This window comes from Apium graveolens, chromosome 5 (assembly GCF_009905375.1).
Source record: "Apium graveolens cultivar Ventura chromosome 5, ASM990537v1, whole genome shotgun sequence".
Lineage (NCBI taxonomy): Eukaryota > Viridiplantae > Streptophyta > Magnoliopsida > Apiales > Apiaceae > Apium > Apium graveolens.
This window is the reverse complement of record NC_133651.1, coordinates 68,758,433-68,782,956: the sequence shown is the minus strand read 5'-3', so window position 1 is coordinate 68,782,956 and position 24,524 is coordinate 68,758,433. Positions and strand designations below refer to the sequence as shown.

Sequence of the window (24,524 nt, the reverse complement as noted above, 5' to 3'; positions counted from 1 at the left end):
TACCTTTTTTTACGGTACCCGGCTCCTTAGTTTGTATAATTTGAACAGTTTTTGTGCCCTAAGCACAAACTTCTATAATTTTAACTTGTTTTGATTGACCAATACTTTTTAATAATGGTTGATTCCCCCTGCATTTACAATAAATACACCAATCAAAACACTTCAAATTTTATAAGTTTTAGTGCTTAACAGATGCCCATGAACACTAGACAAACCCTAATTTGAAATAGGGGACCTAAAATATTCTATAATTTTTAAACACATTCTAATTTGAAATGAAATTTATAATTATTTTTGGAAAGGAAATGCTATTTCAATATAATTTTCTGAATTTTCAGCTAATTGATCGGCCAATTCATCATCTACTTCAACACCTTTCTACTATTAAACCTCGTAATTTTTTTTGCCAGGATTAAACTACACTTTATGTTATAGTTTTTGTGATGTTTATTAAAAAAATCGTCTTTGATTATGATCGACAAACAAATCTCACAAGTCTTTAGCATAACTCAGTATAATGTGAAATGAAAATATTATGTCAACTCAATGGCACACTTATCATCTGAGTGGGCGCCATGATGTCTGACTTTAACTTAGGACTGTCACCACAGATACCAATCTGTCAAGATAATAACCAAATTCCATTTTCATAGACTTCAAACCAGAAACAACCAAAACAAATATAAGATAAAATGGCTGATGCATTTGTAGCTGATCTTGCTAGTAGACTGCTTCTGAAGCTTATTTCACTTGCAACTGAACAAGTGATTCAGGCCTGGAATCTTTATGATGATCTGCTTAAACTGCGTGAAAGGTTGGAATCCATTGATGCTCTCTTGTCTGATGCTGCTACCAAGAAGCTAACTGCGTATGCTGTCCAAAACTGGTTCAGCAAACTTGAAGATGTAGCTCATGTAGCTGATGCTTTTATGGATGAACTTGCATATGAAGTTACTCGTCATAAAGTGTGTAATAGTCACAAGGTACTAGAATTTTTTGGTGTTTATAAGAACAGCAATTTATATCGTTTCAAGGTGGCTCGTAAGATTAAGTATATTAATACTTCCTTTGACAATATTTTTAAATGGGCGGGAGATCTTGGGCTTCAGCCAGTTGCACATTTAAGTTCAAGTGTGCAAGTGAAAGAGATCCGGAACACCCCGCCCTTTGAAGACGAGTCACAAATAGTCGGAAGAGATGGTGATGTATCATATTTAGTCGAAACAGTGTGCAAAAATCATGAACAGGATTTACAAGTCATTGCTGTAGTAGGAATGGGAGGTCAGGGCAAGACCACTCTTGCTCGTATGGTATATAATAAAGAGGATGTGATTAAAATGTTCCCAAAGAGGATGTGGGTCACTGTATCTGATGATTTTGATTTCATGAAGATTTTGAATCAAATGGTAGTATCACTCACTTCAACCACATCCATGTTGGAAAATACTGAAGGGCTAATCAAAAATCTTCAGAAGTATTTAATGGGGAAAAAGTTTTTGTTAGTACTGGATGATGTCTGGAATGAAATCCAAGGGGAATGGGAAAACTTGAGAAATTCTTTACTAGGAGTTGGTGGTGCGAGAGGAAGCAACATTTTAGTTACTACTCGTAAACAAGAAGTCGTTGATGCCATGCAATGTTCAGTTTCTTATCAGGTGGAGAAACTATCCGAAGAATATAGTTGGGAACTGTTCAAGCAAGGAGCATTTTCATATGGAGGAGTTTTAGAGGATGAGGAATTTGCGGCTATAGGGAGAAAATTGGTGGAAAAGTGCGGCGGCCTGCCTCTTGCAATTAAAACACTAGGGGGCTTATTGAGAACAAAGAAGTCTGAGCAAGAGTGGTTGCTGATCCAGAACAATGAAATATGGAAATCAAAAGGTGTATTATCTTCCCTGAGGTTGTCGTATGATAATTTACCTTATCCTTCATTAAAAAAGTGTTTTACATATTTCTCTATTTTGTCAAAAGATACGGTAATTTATAAGAATGAACTCGTACAAATATGGATGGCATTAGGATTCCTTTTACCTCCAAGAGATAGCAATGCACTGATGGAAGATATTGGCAATGAATACTTCAATATTCTTCTGTGGAATTCTTTGTTACAAGATGTCGGAAGGGATGAATTCGGAAATGTTACCAGTTGCAAGATGCATGATCTAGTTCATGATCTCGCACTAGATCTATCCAAACATCATTCAGCAACTGTTAAGGCAAAAAATGAGTTGAACCATGCTTCCGGGGCTATATATTTGAGGCTTGATAACAGAGTTTCAGACATAAAACCAACAATTCTTAAGAGAAGCTTCAGTAGAGTACACCTACTCTATGCAGGGGATTGTATCCGTGGTGATGTGTTACCTTACCTCAAACACTTAACTGTGTTGGTTTTAAATACCAATATAGTTACAAATGAGTTGCCAAGTTCGTTGAGAAAGTTAAAATTTCTTAAACATCTGGATATCTCTTGTTGCCCCTATAAATTGCCTAGTTACATCACGAAACTCTACAACCTGCAAACACTGAGAGTCTTAACTCTGCAAGAGCTTCCAAAAAAGATTTGTAATTTAATTAATTTGAGGCATCTTTACATTGTGAATGAATATGAGAGATTCATCTTTATTGGTATAGAGAAGTTAACTTGTCTGCAAACTCTACCACATTTCATGGCGAGTAGAGATCATAATTGTCACCTTGGACAATTGGAAGGACTTAACAATCTTAGAGGCAAACTTCATCTCTATGGCCTTAGTGACGTGTCAAGTAGGGAAGAAGCAAGTAAGGCGAAACTTTGTAAAAAGTCTAATATTCAGCGTTTATTGTTAGACTGGACAAACAATGGAGAAGAAAGGGATGACAGAGAGTACAATGATGAGGATGTGATGGAAGGATTGAAACCTCACACAAATCTGAAAAGATTGACCATAGCGAAGTTTAAGGGGATGGCATTTGCATCATGGATTCCAATGATGACTAACTTGGTGAGAATCATGTTGAGAGATTGCAATATATGTGAAAAATTTCCATCACTGGGTCACCTTCCTAAATTGAGGGAAATGGAGATGAACAAGATGAATAATGTCAAGGTTATAGGGAGTGATTTCTGTGGAAGTATAAGTAGTGATGAGATCAGTGGAAGTGGTCCAGAAAAAAATGTTAAAACAATGTATCCATCTCTAACAAAACTCATTCTGTGGGATTTGCCAAATCTAGAAGAATGGCTAGAACCGGTAATGAGTACAGGTGTTGAAGACCAACGTACTATTCTAATATTTCCCAAAGTCGAGGTGTTAACAGTTGGGAGTTGTTCAAAGTTTTCAAGGATACCGAGCAAGAGTTTTATGTCACTAAAGAGTTTAGAAATCATGAATTTGGACAGCAGCAGTATACTTGAAACTATGAGCAGAAACATTAGCTCTATTACACATCTGCGATTGTGGAACGTCAGTGACGGAGCTGGAGGCTCTTTCAACATCAAATCAATTGACAAGCTCGTGAAAAACAATTCCCTGTCTTTGAAACGCTTGAGTTTACATGACTGCCAAGGCTTGAAGAGTCTGACCCTTGGAGTCGCTCTCGAGACTTTAGAAGTACGCAGTTGTCCTGATTTGAGTAGCATTAATGCAGTTGGAGAGTCAAGTGGTCTAAGACATCTAATGATTGAGAGATGCCCCTCTCTTTCAGAATGGGAATTTTTTCAAAATATAAGGACCAGTCTTGTCAATCTAATATTCAGCCCCTCTTTAGAGGAAATAGATGAATTTCCATGGCCCTTCTCCTCTTCTTCTGTAATTTCATTTCCTAACCTGATATCGTTAAAACTAAAGGGGTGGGAAAAGGTCAAGTCCATACTGCCTGCAGGGGAAGATGATCATCGTCTCTCCATCACCTTCCCCGCATTGACTGAATTGTATATTAATGATTTCGAAGGAGTGAAAGCTCTCCCTGATTCACTAGCTAAGCTTCCATCTCTCAAGGAGTTGCACATTGTGAATTGTGAAAATTTGATGAGTTTACCCTCATTTGAAGAATGTGACAGCCTTGATAGCCTGACTATATCCGGGTGTGCTATTCTGAAAGAAAGATGTCGGAAGGAGAGTGGACCAGAATGGTACAAGATTCAACACATTCCACATCTAAATTGGTAAACTACATCTAATCTCACCTTAACTATGTTTTAATCAAATTTTTTGTTAATTTATCCTAAACTATTGTTCTAATTACATTTCGTTCTGCTATTTTAATCAGGGATCGGGTTTGGTGGCCTTGAATTTTCATCACCTTCCAGAAACCAGTAAAATGCACTAATGCAGACTTTCTAAGTGTCAATTAAGTAGTGGGGATCTCGTCCCTTTTTTGGGCCCACCAAGATACAATATGAATATTTTCAATAATTATTGAGAATATTGGGGTAGTAGAGAGTCCAACCTGGATCGTTTCATACTTTACAATAAAACCATATCCACAACGGGGTCGATAAACATACATTTCTTATAAAATCCTATATTGAGGTAAGAAGCAAATAAAACCTAAATAAGAAATGAATGTATACATCCCGAGTCTCCAGAAAAAAGATCGTTAAAATTCAACGAAATCTCAGTAAGCTTCCCAATAAGTTAAAGGATCAAATGATATGGGCTGAAAATAATGTTTTTTTTAAAAACGTTGTCCAAGTTATTAAGTTACTGTTTTATGGAAAAGAAAAAATTAACAAAAAATAGTGTACTAATGCAGAGTTTGGGGAGCTTACAATCACCCCTCCCTTCCTAAGTGTCAATTCTTCTGCAGATTTAAATGAGCATCATTATATATTTATTTACTTGTAGTTGTAAAAACTTTATATTCTTTTACAATTTGTGATTAGAAAACTTTGATTTGAGTTCTGTAATGGAGTAATAAAATTTAGGTTGGATCTTAAGTTATGTTTGTTGGAATATGAGATCAGTAAGCAGAGAGTGCAAATATTGTTCATTCACTATGTTTTTAGTTAGGACACTTTTGTGTGAATTGAGTGTGTAATGCCCTCTTGGTTTGTGGAGGAAATGTTTGAGTATGTGTTTCGTAATTTCAGTTATAAAGTCTGATAAGGATCAAAACCTGGAAACATGCCTTTTTGTTGGTGTGTATATGACTACTAGATTAAGCGATGGTGCCTGAGGAGGAATATTACCGGGAACTTCTTTCTTGTGGCTGGTGAATCTTGGGATTTATGATTTAAGAGGTGAATCTTATTAAGATCTTCGGTATTGTACTAATAAGGTTGTCAATTAAACCAAAACTCCATCTGAAAATTTAAGGATTAATATGAACTTGTAACTGGTACCCTATACTTACCAAGTTTGTACTAATGCAAAATGTGTGTTTATCTTATCAATCTTTGTACAATGTCTTTCAGGGTGACTCTGTGCGGCTAAGAAATAGTATAAGCCAATAACCGACATAACATGGCCTCCATGAGATCAAAGTATAAAGCAATTTACAGTTCTACCTAATGTTATATACAAATTAATCAAGGAGACACGGAGTTTAACTTGTTATAGACAAAACAAACACATAAAAGAAGAGATATTGAGAAAATATAAAAACTAAGAAATGTAAAAGGTTGGAATCAATTGATGCTCTCTTGGCTGATGCTTATACCAGGAATCTCACCATGCCCTGCTGTCCAAAGTTCAATATAAAACATATGTTAGAGCTCTAATATGAACAGAAAGACTTGGTCAATCTTTTCGTGCTAGATTTTTTTCTTTTTTGTGTGTTAGAAGTTTTGGTGCTAGATTATTAGTTAATGTAGCTGGTAAAGAGGCAGATTAAATAAAAGTTGGCACCACCTCATCCACGGGACCATGGCTCGCCCTTACTGTATAGCAGCTGACGGAGACTTGGTCAGAATCGGATTAAATACCATAATTTTTACGCAACATTAGTATATTATGCATTAATACCCAAGAGTTTTCATAATTAAATACTGATAATTTGTTAGTACCAGACACTCATATACACTATAATTGTTCTAAGAGAATTTGTATATCACTGTTTTACCATTACTGTATTTTGAACAATGGCTGAAGCAATTTTAGGTGAACTTGCCAGAGGACTTGTCAGAAAGCTTGTTTTACTTGCAACTGATCAAGTGATTCTGGCTTGGAATATTCATGAAGATCTGAACACACTCCGTGAAAGAGTGGAATTAGTTGATGCCCTCTTATCCGATGCTGCTAAGAAGAAAGTGCCCATGATTACTGTCCAAAAGTGGTACAACAAACTTGAAGCTGTCGCTCAGGTAGCTGATGTTTTTATGGATGAATTTCAATACGAAGTTACTCGACGAAAGGTGGAAAATCATCACAACATAAGGGACTTCTTCATTCCTTCTAAGAACACCATAATAAATCGTTTCAAGGTGGCTCATAAGATCAAGTCCATTCATACTTCCTTTGACGTTATTTTTAAATTGGCTATAGATCTTGGACTTCAGCCCAAAGCGCATTTACGTTCCATTGTTCAACCAAGAGAGATCCGTAACACCCCACCTGTTGAAGACGAGTCACAAATAGTCCAAACAGTCGGAAGAGATGATGACATATCCTATTTAGTCCAAACAGTTTGCAAAAATCATGATCAGGATTTACAAGTCCTTGCTGTAGTAGGAATGGGAGGTCAAGACAAGACAACTCTTGCTCGTGTAATTTACAATAAAGATGTTGTGATTAATATGTTTCCTAAGAGGATATGGGTCACTATCAGATGATTTTGATTTTATCAAGATTTTGAATCAAATGGTAGTATCTCTCACTTCAACCCCTTCCACATTGGAAAATACGGAAGGACTCGTAAGTATCTTCAGGCAAAGCTGAAGGGGGAGAAATTTTTACTCGTACTAGATGATGTGTGGAATGAGGAACAGGACGAGTGGGATAACTTAATGAATTCGTTGATTGGAGTTCGTGGTGCGAGAGGAAGCAATATTCTGGTCACCACACCTAAAAAAGAGAAAAAATGATAAAAATAGCCGAATTTTGAAAAAAATTAACAAAAATAGCCATTCTGAAAAAAGTGGCTAATTTTGGCCGATTGAATACTCCACTGTCAGTTGGATATCTCAATTTGTATAAGATACTCCACTGGTAGTTGGGTATTTCATATATGGGATACTCCACTGCCAGTTTGGTATCTTATATAAAGTGGATACTCCACTGACAGTTGGGTATCCCATCGGCCAAAGTTGGCCAACTTTTCAGAAATTGGTTATTTTTATCAATTTTGTGTAAAAATAGGCTAAATTTGTCCTTCACCCTAAAAAAGAAGTATTAGATGTGATGTTGTGACTTTTTTGATGTTTAAGGCTGAATGAAGAAGTGAAAGTATATCTCATTAATTTTCAGATCAAAAAGCTCATCTATATCCTCAATGGTTGTAGTGCTAATCCTAACAGAAAGATGTCTTTGCCAATAAGATAGAATTGTCCTAGAGCATTATTTTGGCAATACATGCCATAGCACATGAAAAAGTGCATTGAGACATAAAAGTAAATAAAACATAATGTAATAAAATATAGTTCGATCAACTATTGAATGTGACCAGCTCGATGTGAACATCTCGAATAGTTGTTGTAACACCCCCAGATCCGGGGTCAGGGATCCGGGTCGTCACAGTCTTTCTTTCCACAATATCACTTCACTTAATTAATAATAAATAACCTTATGTTGTGACCCCACACTAACACACACCACAACCCGTTATAGTCTAAGAGATGAAATTGAAATAAGTACAAGTCCTTGAATCCACAATTAAAAGTTATTACAACCCAAAATGATTACTTGATAAATTTACAGTTAATTGCCATTATCTGCCACAAGTTATAATTATACATAATTGATTCTCAAAAGTAGAATGCCTGATCTATCAATGGATCTACCTCTGCAGCTATAGCAGCTACAACATCAACGGGAAGACGCGGGACGCTTCCCACGTGCTTGCGCTGGGTCTGCTAGAGTCTGGCCATCTTTCCTAACTGTTGTTGTGTGATGAAGAAATAAAGCAAGAGTGAGCCTTACATCTCGCAAGATAATATATAGTGATAACAATAATACAAGTATCTAAATGGATACTTACTAGAATCTTTTATCATGTGTAAGGTAATTACTTACTGGGTATAAGTTTTAAAAGAAGATGAAGTTACCAATTACTTCGCTACACTTATACCATTTTAGAATCTACTAGAACTACTACTGTTCCAAGTATAATAAGATTCAAGAGGTCATCCCATAGATGAGACCACAAATAAAACTTGAAAATATTTGATCTTTGAAATATTTTGAAAAGAAATGAAGTTACGAGATACTTCATTCAATGGATACACCAATAAAACTGTTTGACCCTGTCAATGCTTCGGCAACCACCCATTAGTAGCCTTTCGATCGAAATGCTACGGGTAGTGTTGCAGAATTATCCAAATGGATGATGAACTCATTACGGGAGTTTGCCGCGCCAGGAAGACCACTTACGATGATCAGTCGTAGTAGTACAACCCCACCATTTTCTACATGTAGAGGAGACCCTGTCGGATTTACTTGTCAACCGAACACTGAACTCCTAAGGAATGGACCGCCTTAGCGGAACTTCCAGGCCATTTGGGCCAATATAATAAGGCTGGACCGGCGCTACTCGACCACTTACGCCACTCCTAGTTCAGATGAAATCCATGACTCTGAAACGTAAAGCTCGTCCCCACTTTCCCCAAGTAGAAACTTGTTGATACGGCTCCACCAAGAAGTCGTATCTAGTTGGAAAGGAAAACTCACCGATATTTCCCAGGCGATGCCTGTTAATGGATTAACTTGTTCCAAGAATTTTACTTCCCGAGTGTTGGGTAAGTAATCAAAAACTCTTTTATCAAGACAACAACCTTGTTGCGAATATAAAATACACCACATAGCCGGATCCCTCCGGTTTTGAGCGAGTATTTAAATCCCCTTTTTTTTTAAAAGGAAGATCTTAAATATAAAAATGAGTTTTGGGATCCGCTCTAACTTTTGAAAATCATTTTAAAGACTTGAAAACACTTTAAAGAGTGTTTGGAATAATGCTGATTTAATAAAGTAAATCAGTCTCAATATAAAGAAATATCTGAATATTATTATTTAAATAATATTCCCATAAAGAGTAATTGAGGTAGAAGTTGGAAAACTTATACTTGAAATGAATAGTAAATAATCAAAGATATACTTATACGAAAGTAATATCTTTATTTGAATATCAAAAGTAAGTTTGATTATAGAATATTATTCTTTAATAAATAAAGAATATTAATAAATAATAAGCGGAGTCATAATACCTCGAATGAATATTATAAATAATATTCATTAAATAAAATAAAGGAGTCATACATCCTCAAATGAATATCCAAGTAATATTCAATAAATAATATAAAGGAGTCATAAGTCCTCGAATGAATATTCAAGATAATATTCATTAATAAAATAAAGTTATCGAATAAACCTTATTCGATTAATAGTTTTGAAAACTATTACCATATATATATATAAAATATATATATATAAAATCTACTCGGGATCCTCGACTCCCGGTTTTAGAAAATGCTTTCACCTTTGGGTCCCTATACTAAGGGTATATGCAAATTACCACTATTCTCTAGCATGGTATTATCAACTGAACCAACAGATATAAATGGCAAGAATACGAAACAGGCATGCATATGTACCATATCACATGCTACAATATATCGCAAGAATTTGCTAATAACAAATATGCATTTATCGCAAGATCATGCATATACACATATACATCACAACAACAGTTATAACGGGTAGAAAACTTGCCTGAGCGACTGGGGGTGGAAAAAGGCTCGGGACGAGTCTGGTAACCTATAAACAACAAGTAAGTTGGAATTAAACCAAAGTCACTTGTAAATCTATACTTTAACCAACTTAGACTCTAACGCTCGTTTTGCGCTCACTGATTCTCTTAAGTCACTCGAGTACCCTCGGCTCCACCATTTTTAATAAATTAACCATTACGAGTTTTAAGGAGATTCTTTCGCGAGTGTCTTACCAACTGCCTAACACACTTACCACAATTGTTTCATACACTAATTAACCCTTTTTGGTCTTTAACCTATGTTTCAAAGTAAGGCGAGGGGAAAAGTTTCGTTCGCGAAACGCCTTACTTGAAATGGTCGTTTCTCCTAAATCGTGCATCGGAATCAAACGAACTACATATCAAAACGAAGCTCGTAACATGAACTATCTAAAAATGGCAATGGTCAAAATCTAGCAGGGAGTTCTCGGGTCAAAATGTTATGAACAAAAGCAGTCTAAAGTAAATCGGACATTACGACGGCTATGTTTACGCGATTACCAAATTTTATATCACTCCAATTCATCACCAAACAACCCCAATCCATTCATACAACCAAAGTCCATCCTTATCACATCATAACATCCCCAATAAATCCAATATTAACATTTATACTTATGCTTAAGCTTGAATTTAACTGTACTTAAGTTCTTTTAACCAAAACAACAAGATTCACCATTCCATTTCACTACCACTCCAACCCAAACTCTAAACCACAAGCATTAAGCTACTATATCACCATAACAATCAAAATCAGCTTATTATACAAAGGAATCTAGGGTTTGGAGATGATATACCTTCCTTGAAGTGGTGGGAGTAGCTAGGAAGCCTTAAGAAGCCTTGAGAAGTCTTAGTGATGCTTGGATCTTAAAGGAAAACAAGAAAAAATCAAGTTAAAAACTTTGAAATCACTATTCATTGTCTTCTTCATTGATTTCTTGAAGAAGATTGAGAAAGAATTGAAGGCTTAAACTCATAAGATAGCCATAACTATGCATAAGGATTACTAGGGAATTATCTTACCAATTTAGGAAGCCTTGATCTTGAGTTTTGAAATTTCTTTCTCTTGAAAATGGCAAAAGCCGAGAGCAATGAAGAAATAAGAGGTTTTGTGTTTTTTGTTTTGATGAAATGAAATGTTTGGCTTGGTTGATTGAATTAGATTAGTTTTATTTTAGGTTAATTACCAATTTAACCTTGGTTTTTTGTGGTTAACAATCCACCACATTTCCTTCCTTTCCATGTCATGCTTATGTCATGCTATGATGTCATCTTCCCCTCCTTGTCCTCTTCTCATTGGTTGGGTGACATCATCCTCTCTAATCCCTTTGATTAACTTCCTAATTGTTTGCCTAATGACCGCTGATCTGTTATACGGTTCGCTTAACTTTCGTTTTCGTTTATCGTTTGAGGGATCATACCCGGGATCTTATTACTTAGGTTCCCTTAACCTTTCTCAATATATTATATTCCTTTTATGATCCTCTCTTATAATCCTTTAATTTAAATCATTTTTATCCTGTTACCTTATACTCAATTCTTTCCGTATCTAATGGATTTCCGGGAAAAAATCAAAGTGTTCGGAATTGGATTCTGACGATCTTTACATACACTTATATACCATATAGAGTACTAATAAAATCTCAGAATATCCATAACATAACCCCTACATAGTGTGGCATGAAAAGTTTTCTCATTCAGCTAAAACACTATTCATAAGGGTTACAAAAAGTTCAAAATTTTGGGGGTTATTACAGTCTCCCCTCCTTAAAAGGATTCCGTCCCGGAATCAAATAGAAAACAAATGGGAGTACTTTTCTAGCATTGCGCTCTCTAGTTCCCAAGTTGATTCTTCTACATTATGATTCTGCCATAGTACTCTGACTAGCTTGATCACTTTGTTCCGAAGCACCTGCTCCTTCTTATCTATAATCCTTACTGGCTTCTCCACGTACGTCAGATCTGGTTGCATATCCACCTGCTCGTACTCCACTATGTGCCTGGCATCCCGATGGTACTTCCTTAGCATTGACACATGGAACACATTATGAACTTGTTGCAAGTTAGGGGGTAAGGCTAGCTCGTAAGCTAACTTTCCAATCCGTCTTAATATCTCAAAAGGTCCAATGTATCTTGGGCTTAGTTTTCCTTTATTTCCAAATCTCATTAATCCCTTCCAAGGGGATACCTTTAGCAGTACTAAGTCCCCGACTTCATATTCCTTGTCCTTTCGGGCTAAGTCTGTATATTTCTTCTGTCTGTCTTGGGCTGCTACAAGCCGTCCTCTGATAAGATCCACTATGTCTTTGGTCCTTTGGACCACTTCGGGTCCGAGCATCTTCCGCTCTCCTACTTCATCTCAGTATAAGGGAGATCGACACCTTCTTCCATACAGGGCCTCATAAGGCGGCATTCCGATGCTAGCATGAAAGCTATTGTTATAAGAAAACTCGATCAACGGCAAGTGGTCATCCCAACTTCCTTTAAGGTCTATTGCACAGACTCTCAACATATCCTCTAGTGTCTGGATGGTCCTTTCACTCTGCCCATCCTTCTGGGGATGGTACGCGGTACTCATATTTAACTTGGTCCCCGCACATTCTTGAAAGCTCCTCCAAAATCTGGAGTTGAACCTGGGGTCTCGGTCTGAGACAATGGACGCTGAGACTCCATGTCGCGTCACTATATCCTTAAGGTAAATGTCCACCAGTCTATCGACTGTGTATCTCTCACTGATAGGAATGAAATGGGCTGACTTTGTCAGTCGGTCTATAATTACCCATATGGCGTCATGATTGGCTTTCGTCCTTGGCAAGCCTACAACAAAATCCATCGCTATCTGTTCCCATTTCCATTCGGGAATCTCCAGGGGTCGTAAAAGTCCACTGGGTCTCTGGTGCTCTGCTTTTATTCTTTGGCAAGTCAAACATTTGTTTACCCATTCTGCTACGTCCCGCTTCATATTGGGCCACCAGTAATATTCCTTCAAATCCCTATACATCTTGGTACTTCCCGGGTGAATGGAATACCTTGAACTATGGCTTTCATCCAAAATCTCATCTTTAAGTTCTTGAAAGTTTGGAACCCAAATCCGGTAAGAGTACCTCATTATCCCTTTATCATCTTTCTCCGTATGGGCCTCCTCTCCAGTCATTGACTCTCTGCCCTCGTTCATTATTCTTTCTTGGCATAATCTAATCTTTTCCAATAACTCTGGCTGCATTGATATCTCAAACAGCTTTTCAGTTCTGGTTCCGGTTACCTTTACTTCTATTTCCATTCTCTCAAAATCCCTTATCAATTCTTCCGAAGTCGTTATCATTCTGAGTCTTTCCTTTCTACTAAGGGCATCAGCCACCACATTGGCTTTCCCTGGATGATAGAGAATCTCACAATCATAGTCCTTGATTAGTTCTAACCATCTCCTCTGGCGCATGTTGAGCTCTTTCTGCGTAAATATGTACTTGAGGCTCTTATGGTCGGTGAAAATCTCGCACTTCTCTCCATACAAGTAGTGCCTCCAAATTTTTAAGGCAAATACTATTGCTGCGAGCTCAAGGTCATGAGTAGGATATCTAATCTCGTATTCCTTCAGTTGTCTCGATGCATACGCAATCACTTTACCGTGCTGCATAAGCACACACCTTAATCCTTTGTGCGACGCGTCACTATATATCACAAAATCTCCTTTTCCGTCCGGCAATACCAACACCGGGGCCATTACCAACCTTTTCTATAATTCTTGAAAATTGTTCTCGCATTTCTCCGTCCATTCAAACTTCTCTGTCTTACGAGTAAGTCGTGTCAAAGGGGCTGCGATCTTCGCAAAGTCCTGTACAAATCTACGATAGTAGTCGGCCAATCCTATGAAACTCCTTACCTCTGTGGGTGTGGTTGGCCTTTCCCAATTTGAGACCGCCTCTATCTTGGAGGGGTCGACCAATACTCCTTCTTTATTGATCACATGTCCTAAAAACTGTACTTCATTCCGCCAGAATTTACACTTCGAGAATTTGGCATACAAATGCTCCTCTCTGAGTATTCCTAGAGCTATCCTCAAATGCTCTGCATGTTCTGCCTCAGTCCTGGAGTAGATCAAAATATCATCGATAAAAATTATCACACACTTGTCCAAGTACTTCTTAAATACTCTATTCATTAAATCCATGAAAGCCGCTGGGGCGTTGGTTAATCCAAAGGACATTACCAAGAACTCATAATGCCCATACCTGGTACGGAACGCTGTCTTGGAAATATCTTCGGGTTTAATCTTTAGTTGGTGATATCCAGTTCTCAGGTCAATCTTGGAAAAATAAACAGCATCCTTTAGCTGGTCGAACAGATCGTCTATTCTAGGTAATGGGTACCTGTTCTTTATGGTTAGCTTGTTCAACTCTCGATAGTCGATGCACAGCCTCATGCTCCCATCTTTCTTCTTAACAAATAAAACTGGTGCTCCCCACGGAGACACACTGGGTCTTATCATACCCTTATCCAAGAGTTCCTGCAATTGGATAGCTAATTCCTTCATTTCTAACGGGGCTAACCGGTAAGGTGCTTTTGAAACTGGCGCCGTCCCTGGGGCCAATTCAATAGCAAATTCAATCACTCTATCGGGTGGTAATCCCGGAAGGTCTTGTGGGAATACATCTTCAAATTCGTTGACTACTGGAATATCTTGTAAGTTGGGCACCTCCTTCTGCGTGTCTACCACATAGGCTAGGTAGGCCTCATTTCCGTTTTGTAGCATCCTTCTGGCCTGGGCCATAGTCAAAAATTTCTGCGTCTGCCTCTTTCCTCTAAATATAACTTCTTTCTTCTCTGGGATATTTAACTTAACTTTCTTCCCTTTACAGTCTATCTGAGCATCATTGCTAGATAGCCAGTCCATTCCCAAAATTACATCAAACTCCCCTAATTTAAAAGGGATCAGAACAACACTAAAAGATTGTTCCCCTATGCCTATCTCACAGGCTGGGTGAATCTGGTTAACTGGAATAATTTCATGATTGGCTATTTCTACTTGTAAGGGTTCTATCAAGGGTTCAGCTTTAAGTCTTAATTTACGCGCAAAGTCCCTTGATATAAAAGATTTAGTTGCTCCCGAATCAAATAAAACGTTTGCACTGACTGAATTTAGAGAAAGGGTACCTGCTATCACATCTGAGTCTTTCATAGCATCCTGGACTGTCATCTTGAAAGTCCTCGTAGTAGGTGGCTTATTGGAGGCAGCCCTGCTGGCTCCTGAAGCTGCTGGTTTGTTCATTGGGCATTCCCTCTTCCAATGACCCGGGCATCCACACTGATGACAAGTGGTGGTTGGAATGACGGCAGGGGCTGATGAAGGGCATTTGTGAGAATAGTGACCTTCCCGTCCGCACTTAAAGCAGGTTACTGGCTTTCCTTTACACTCCCCAGTGTGCATCCTTCCACAAGTGTTACAGGCTGGCAATGGGGGTCGAGACTGGTTGGAATAGGACATTTTTGACTTCTGGCCGCTCTGGCTCACACTCACGCTCATTGGCCGCTTAAACCCAGTGTTCTTTCCCGGTAGGGACACTGCTCCTCGATTAAATCTAGTTGGGAAGCTCCTTCCGTGGAACCTCCACCCATACTCATACTTTTCCTCTTTATTCCCTTCTTCTCCCTTTCCTTCTGCATCTGTTCACTTCCGGCTTCTACAATCGTTGCCTTTTGCACCAGAGTGGCATAATCCGTAAGCTCAAGGATTGCCACCCTATTCTGAATCCACGGTTTCAGTCCCTGCTGAAACCTCCTAGCTTTCTTTTCCTCGGTGCTCAAAAACTCCAGCACAAACCTTGATAACTCAGTAAATTTCGCTTCGTACTCTGCTACAGACAAGTTATTCTGCTTTAGCTCCAAGAACTTGAGCTCCATCTGGTTTTCCATAAACCTCGGGAAATACTTTCCCAGAAACAACTGACTGAATCTCTCCCAGGTTATAATAGTATATGTCTCCATGTTTTTCTTGGCCTCCCACCAGTAGTTAGCCTCTCCTTTCAGAAGGTAGGTAGCAAATACAGTCTTCTGTGCCTCATCGATACTCAGAATCTCAAAGGATTTCTCCATTTCCTTTAACCATGCCCTTGCCTCAAATGGTCAGCTGATCCGTGGAACTCAGGGGGCTTAAGGGACTTAAAAGCCCTGAAAGAGTTTGCCACAGCATTGTTATTTCCTTGAGGGGGTGGGTTGGGTTGACGTTCCAAGTTCTGCCTTAGGAGTTGCATGAACTAGCCCATGGGATCCATGCCTGGGTTTGGTACTGGTTGCTCAACCTCAGTTTCCCCTTCTTCAGCCTCTATCTCAAATCCCTCAACATCATATGTTTCCTCTTCCTCTTCATACAGGGAGTCATCCTGTTCCACATAATCCTCGTCTTCCTCTTCACTGTGTTCCTGGTTCCTATCATCCTGGTTATGGCTTCCCTGGTCCTCAGATCCAGGGTTCGCCCTAGTTCCAATCTTTCTTGGCGGCATGATACTGATAATAAAATTTTTTTTTGGGAAATTCAACGTTAGGTCACAATCAAACACAACATTGTGTCTTGCACAATTTTATAATGGGGAGAATGTATCTCGCAATTTTATTATTTTATGACAGTTCTAATACGAAGTGCAGTAATAATAATGATAAAAACAGTGATCTCGTCACTAAGGAACTGAACCGAAAGGAAACAAATATATACATAATGCGAGAAATACATAGTTTGATCTGGTCAAAAGTACAACAGTGCTACAGCCATCTGTCCCAAAAGTGATACACAAGAGTCTATCTGTCTATTCAGAAAAAGGGATGCTATATACAAGTCACTATCCCGGAAAATTGGCTCTTACTAAGGCCTCGGCTAACTAGACAACTAGACTATTCCATCGTCAATCCTGAATCACACACCGGAGCGGGTCAGCTCCCATACCCTTTCCATCGCACGACGGAAGATATATTCGGCCTGCCGCCTGGAGATCCTACCATGCCTGTCCCCCTGGAGCGATATGAGCCTCGCTCGGGACATGAGCTCTATCCCCGTAAGCTCCCTCCTCAAGGATCGGGGTATAGAAGCCCTAGTCTCATAAGTTCGGGTACGCCTGCCCGCCCTCTCCGCATCCAACTCCCTCCTGGCCTCATCCAGTCGGGCCTCGGCAACAGGCACTCGGGTCCTCAGTACATCCTAAACATAGCCGTGGGCTAACGAAGACTGCCTGTGGGCAGGGTCAAGAGGTGGTGAATCCGGAGCCGCTGGGGGTGCCTCCTCAGTCTGCCTAGGCTCGGAAGTATGGGTCTCTGAGCTATCATCATAAGGGATCCAAGATAGTGGTGGAGGGGTAGGAGCTCTGACCACCGGAAGTGTGGGTAAAGGGGTACCAGCATATACTACCATAGGTCCGACACGCTCCTCAGCTACTGGGACCTCATCCGGGTCCTCCTCATCTGGAATAGCAATGACCTCTGTCTCTGACTCCTCTGAGGGGTCCTCCTCATCCTCCTCCATCTCAGGCTCCTCCTGATCCTCAACATCTAGCAGTGCCTCATCATGCTCACGTTCGAACATCTCAGGGTCCTCTATCTCAGGCGCCTACACATTAAACGAGCTAAGTTACTATCATGATACTTATAAGGGTTCCCGTAAGGGTTTTAACTGTCAGCACTACTTTAAGTAGTCCGACCATGAACTTGGCAAGAGTTCTTATTATCTTTGTGAGTTTGTTATTATATCGTCGCATCATCTCTGAGGTTTATAATGCTTCGCTCTGATACCATTTCTGTAACACCCCCAGATCCGGGTCGTCACGATCTTTCTTTCCACAATATCACTTCACTTAATTAATAATAAATAACCTTATGCTGTGACCCCACACTAACATACACCACAACCCGTTATAGTCTCAGAGATGAAATTGAAATAAGTACAAGTCCTTGAATCCACAATTAAAAGTTATTACAACCCAAAATGATTACTTGATAAATTTACAGTTAATTGCCATTATCCGCCACAAGTTATAATTATACATAATTGATTCTCAAAAGTAGAATGCCTGATCTATCAATGGATCTACCTCTGCAGCTATAACAGCTACAACATCAACAGGAAGACGCGGGACGCTTCCCACGTTCTTGCGCTGGGTCTGCTGGAGTCTGGCCATCTTTCCTAACTGTTGTTGTGTGATGAAGAAATAAAGCAAGAGTGAGCCTTACAGCTCGCAAGATAATATATAGTGATAACAATAATACAAGTATCTAAATGGATACTTACTAGAATCTTTTATCATGTGTAAGGTAATTACTTACTGGGTATAAGTTTTAAAAGAAGATGAAGTTACCAATTACTTCGCTACACTTATACCATTTTAGAATCTACTAGAACTACTACTGTTCTAAGTATAATAAGATTCAAGAGGTCATCCCATAGATGAGAACACAAATAAAACTTGAAAATATTTGATCTTTGAAATATTTTGAAAAGAAATGAAGTTACAAGATACTTCATTCAATGGATACACCAATAAAACTGTTTGACCCTGTCAATGCTTCGGCAACCACCCATTAGTAGCCTTTCGATCGAAATGCTACGGGTAGTGTTGCAGAATTATCCAAATGGATGATGAACTCATTACGGGAGTTTGCCGCGCCAGGAAGACCACTTACGATGATCAGTTGTAGTAGTACAACCCCACCATTTTCTACATGTAGAGGAGAACCTGTCGGATTTACTTGTCAACCGAACACTGAACTCCTAAGGAATGGACCGCCTTAGCGGAACTTCCAGGCCATTTGGGCCAATATAATAAGGTTGGGCTGGCGCTACTCGACCACTTACGCCACTCCTAGTTCAGATGAAATCCATGACTCTGAAACGTAAAGCTCGTCCCCACTTTCCCCAAGTAGAAACTTGTTGATACGGCTCCACCAAGAAGTCGTATCTAGTTGGAAAGGAAAACTCACCGATATTTCCCAGGCGATGCCTGTTAATGGATTAACTTGTTCCAAGAATTTTACTTCCCGAGTGTTGGGTAAGTAATCAAAAACTCTTTTATCAAGACAACAACCTTGTTGCGAATATAAAATACACCACAGAGCCGGATCCCTCCGGTTTTGAGCGAATATTTAAATCCCCTTTTTTTAAAAGGAAGATCTTAAATATAAAAATGAGTTTTGGGATCCGCTTTAACTTTTGAAAATCATTTTAAAGACTTGAAAACACTTTAAAGAGTGTTTGGAATAATGCTGATTTAATAAAGTAAATCAGTCTCAATATAAGGAAATATCAGAATATTATTATTTAAATAATATTCCCATAAAGAGTAATTGAGGTAGAAGTTGGAAAACTTATACTAGAAATGAATAGTAAAATAATCAAAGATATACTTATACGAAAGTAATATCTTTATTTGAATATCAAATGTAAGTTTGATTATCGAACATTATTCTTTAATAAATAAAGAATATTAATAAATAATAAGCGGAGTCATAATACCTCGAATGAATATTATAAATAATATTCATTAAATAAAATAAAGGAGTCATACATCCTCAAAGGAATATCCAAGTAATATTCAATAAATAATATAAAGGAGTCATAAGTCCTCGAATGAATATTCAAGATAATATTCATTAATAAAATAAAGTTATCGAATAAACCTTATTCGATTAATAGTTTTGAAAACTATTACCATATATATATATATATAAAATATATATATATAAAATCTACTCGGGATCCTCGACTCCCGGTTTTAGAAAATGCTTTCACCTTTGGGCCCCTATACTAAGGGTATATGCAAATTACCGCTATTCTCTAGCATGGTATTATCAACTGAACCAACAGATATATATGGCAAGAATACGAAACAGGCATGTATATGTACCATATCACATGCTACAATATATCGCAAGAATTTGCTAATAACAAATATGCATTTATCGCAAGATCATGCATATACACAAATACATCACAACAATAGTTATAACGGGTAGAAAACTTGCCTGAGCGACTGGGGGTGGAAAAAGGCTCGGGACGAGTCTGGTAACCTATAAACAACAAGTAAGTTGGAATTAAACCAAAGTCACTTGTAAATCTATACTTTAACCAACTTAGACTCTAACGCTCGTTTTGCGCTCACTGATTCTCTTAAGTCACTCGAGTACCCTCGGCTCCACCATTTTTAATAAATTAACCATTACGAGTTTTAAGTCGATTCTTTCGCGAGTGTCTTACCAACTGCCTAACACACTTACCACAATTGTTTCATACACTAATTAACCCTTTTTGGTCTTTAACCTATGTTTCAAAGTAAGGTGAGGGGAAAAGTTTCGTTCGCGAAATGCCTTACTTGAAACGGTCGTTTCTCCTAAACCGTGCATCGGAATCAAATGAACTACATATCAAAACGAAGCTTGTAACATGAACTATCTAAACATGGCAATGGTCAAAATCTAGCAGGGAGTTCTCGGGTCCAAATGTTATGAACAAAAGCAGTCTAAAGTAAATCGGACATTACGACGGCTATGTTTACGCGATTACCAAATTTTATATCACTCCAATTCATCACCAAACAACCCCAATCCATTCATACAACCAAAGTCCATCCTTATCACATCATAACATCCCCAATAAATCCAATATTAACATTTATACTTATGCTTAAGCTTGAATTTAACTATACTTAAGTTCTTTTAACCAAAACAACAAGATTCACCATTCCATTTCACTACCACTCCAACCCAAACTCTAAACCACAAGCATTAAGCTACTATATCACCATAACAATCAAAATCAGCTTATTATAAAAAGGAATCTAGGGTTTGGAGATGATATACCTTCCTTGAAGTGGTGGGAGTAGCAAGGAAGCCTTAAGAAGCCTTGAGAAGTCTTAGTGATGCTTGGATCTTAAAGGAAAACAAGAAAAAATCAAGTTAAAAACTTTGAAATCACTATTCATTGTCTTCTTCATTGATTTCTTGAAGAAGATTGAGAAAGAATTGAAGGCTTAAACTCATAAGATAGCCATAACTATGCATAAGGATGACTAGGGAATTATCTTACCAATTTAGGAAGCCTTGATCTTGAGTTTTGAAATTTCTTTCTCTTGAAAATGGCAAAAGCCGAGAGCAATGAAGAAATAAGAGGTTTTGTGTTTTTTGTTTTGATGAAATGAAATGTTTGGCTTGGTTGATAGAATTAGATTAGTTTTATTTTAGGTTAATTACCAATTTAACCTTGGTTTTGTGTGGTTAACAATCCACCACATGTCCTTCCTTCCCATGTCATGCTTATGTCATGCTATGATGTCATCTTCCCCTCCTTGTCCTCTTCTCATTGGTTGGGTGACATCATCCTCTCTAATCCCTTTGATTAACTTCCTAATTGTTTGCCTAATGACCGCTGATCTGTTATACGGTTCGCTTAACTTTCGTTTCCGTTTATCGTTTGAGGGATCATACCCGGGATCTTATTACTTAGGTTCCCTTAACCTTTCACAATATATTATATTCGTTTTATGATCCTCTCTTATAATCCTTTAATTTAAATCCTTTTTATCCTGTTACCTTATACTCAATTCTTTCCGTATCTAATGGATTTTCGGGAAAAAATCAAAGTGTTCGGAATTGGATTCTGACGATCTTTACATACACTTATATACCATATAGAGTACTAATAAAATCTCAGAATATCCATAACAGAACCCCTACATAGTGTGGCATGAAAAGTTTTCTTATTCAGCTAAAACACTATTTATAAGGGTTACTAAAAGTTCAAAATTTTTGGGGTTATTACAGTTGTCGAAGAAAATAGTCTCATTACTCCCCCTCAAGCTGGGAGGTGAGCTCTGCTGCAGCTCCGAGCTTGTCAAGCAAGTAGTAGTGTTGTTTGGTAGAGAGGGATTTTATAAAAATGTCAGCAACTTGAGCATAGGTTGGCACATGCTTTGTGACTAGTGTTCCATAATTCACTTTTTCCCTGATGTAGTGACAGTCCACTTCCACGTGCTTAATGCGTTCGTGTAGAACCAGATTAGCTGCAAGGGATAGCGCTGCTTAATTGTCACAGTGTAAAACAGTTGGGGGAAGCTTGTGGAGGCCCATATCTTTTAGAAGGGCTGATAACCAAGTTATTTCACAGGACGCTACCGCCATGGATCGGTATTCCGCTTCTGCAGTGGATCGAGACATAACTGACTGTTATTTAGCCTTCCATGAGATTGGTGAAGACCCTTAAAGCACACAGAATCCAGTTGTTGAGCGGCGAGTCATTGGGCAACTGGCCCAATCACTGTCACAATACGCTTTTAGTTCAGCTGCAGAAGATGAGACCAGTAAAATGCCTTGACCAGGGTTGGAGTGGATGTAGCGAAGCAATTTCAGAGCTGCTAACATGTGAGCAGTTGTGGGGTTTTGCAATATGGACAGAGAACACTATATCTGGACGGGTAATTGTAAGATAGATTAGTTTTCCAAGGAGACGATGATAAGAATGTGGATCTTTAAGGTGAGTACCAGAATCAGAGGTGAGGCGCAGATGGATATCCATAGGCAATTTTAGCGGAGTAGCATACTGGAGACCAAACTCTTCAATGAGATCAACAGCATATTTTTTCTGGGAGACAAAGAAACCTGTTGTAGACCTATCAATTTCAAGGCCTAAGAAATACTTAACATTTCCCAAATCTTTCATCTTAAACGTATTGGACAACATCATCTTTAATCGATCAATAGAAGCCATATCATTTCCTGCCAGAAGCAGGTCATCCATGTATACCAGTACCATAGTAATACCAGTAGTAGTTGTCTGAGTAAATAGACCGTAATCAGATAAGGATTGAACAAAGTTCATACCTTTGAGTGTTGTGGACAGCTTGCTAAACCAGTTCCTCGGTGCTTGACGGAGACCGTATAGTGACTTTTTGAGTTTACACACCGGCGTAGATTTCTTAGCACAAATCTCCCCCTGATTGAGTATAACCCTGCTGCCTATACCACTATAGCCTTGGTGCAGTTTCATATAAACTGTCTTATATAATTCACCGTGCAAGAACGCATTTGTCACATCCATCTGCATAACATGCCAGTTTTGTAAGTCCGCAACAACAAGAAGTGCTCTAACTGTGGTCATCTTGGCCACGGGAGCGAAAGTGTGCTCATAATCAACTCTATATGTTTGTCGACAGCCCAATATTACTAGCCTATCCTTGTATCGTTCGACCGTGCCAGAAGGAGTGAATTTGGTTTTATACAACCACTTGCATCCTATGGCCTTTTTTTCGGGGGGCAACTCATTGATGTCCCATGTGTTATTACTTTCAAGAGCACTCAATTCAACATTCATAGCTTGGACCCAGTTGATATCCGTGACTACATATTTGAAAGAAACTGGGTCTTTGTGTGTAGTGAGAGAAGACAGGAAGCAACCAAACTCAGGCTTGATAGGATGCTCAGTAACAGTTACTAGGTTGGCTGAGGGGTTTGGAAATGGTTTGGTAATGTAAGATTCCATCCACACAGGCTGTTTGTGTATTCGAGCAGATCTTCTAGGTGGGCTTTGTATAGGTGGTTCAGTGAGAGGAGAAGATGTAGATATGTCAGGTGAAGTTGATGTGTCAATACTGATATGTAATTGGGTTTCATCTTGGTTTAAAGGTTCATCAGGTGTGTCATCAAGAAACAATTCATCAGCTACATATGGGTTCACACGAGAGTCAGGCATTACAGTAGGAAGTGGCAGCATATATGGTTGTGATTTTGACAGATTTAGAGGAAAGATGATTTCATTAAAGGACACGTCTCTACACACAAATATTTTCTTAGTGTGTAGGTCTAGCAATCTAAACCCCTTTTATGTAGGTGGGTACCCTAGAACACACAAGCAACACCCCTGGCTACAAACTTATCAGTATTTTGCACAGAGTTAGTGGTAAAAGCCAAACATCCAAAAACTTTCAAAGCATCATAATCAACAGGAGCTTCATACAACAGTTCATATGGACATTTATCATTGAGCACGGATGAGGGTAACCTGTTTATGATGTAGGCTACTGTAAGTATAAGTTCTCCCCAAAAAGACACTTGCAGGCCTGATTGGAACATAAGTGCTCTGGCAACTTTGAGTATGTGCATGTGCTTGCGTTCCACGCGGGCATTTTGTTATGGTCGGTAGTTACATGATGTCTGGTGCACAATCCCTTGAGACTGAAAGAAGTTTCTGCATGCTTTATTATTGAATTCAAGAGCGTTGTCTGACCTTACAACTTTGATGGAGGAGTTGAACTATTTTCTAATAAAGCACTGAAAGTTTCCATGCATTGTCGAAACTCAGATTTGCACTGCAAAAAATATATCCATATTATCCTCGAATAATCGTCAACAATTGTGAGAAAATACTTGAATTTTCCTCGTGTGCACACTCTATACGGCCCCCAGATGTCCGTGTGGATTAAGTCAAATACTTTCTTAGCACGAGAATCACTTGCACCAAATGGAAGTCTTGTGAATTTGGCCATTGGACATGTTAAGCACACTTGTCCTGAAGCACCAACACAGTGTTTGATACATTCAATGAGTTTCAATTTGGAAGAAGGGGCATGGCCTAATCTGTTGTGCCATAAGGTGTATTGCTCTGTAGCAGATAGCTT

At 38.6% G+C, this 24,524-nt stretch overlaps 1 protein-coding gene across 1 annotated transcript; it reads left to right on the top strand.

The window, feature by feature from the left end:
• Positions 1-577: 577 nt before the first annotated feature.
• Positions 578-5,522, top strand: LOC141724149 (putative disease resistance protein RGA4). The gene is made up of 2 exons (XM_074526156.1): positions 578-4,147; positions 4,252-5,522. The coding sequence occupies exons 1-2, from the start codon at positions 693-695 to the stop codon at positions 4,271-4,273; spliced, it is 3,477 nt and encodes a 1,158-aa protein (XP_074382257.1). The 5' UTR covers positions 578-692; the 3' UTR covers positions 4,274-5,522.
• The last annotated feature ends 19,002 nt before the right edge of the window (positions 5,523-24,524 follow it).

Excerpts from the sequence above, each read along its gene's own strand:
- LOC141724149 (XM_074526156.1), top strand. The coding sequence starts at position 693 with ATGGCTGATGCATTTGTAGCTGATCTTGCTAGTAGACTGCTTCTGAAG. Across the intron at positions 4,148-4,251 it reads CACATTCCACATCTAAATTG|GGATCGGGTTTGGTGGCCTT; the intron begins GTAAACTACATC and ends TATTTTAATCAG.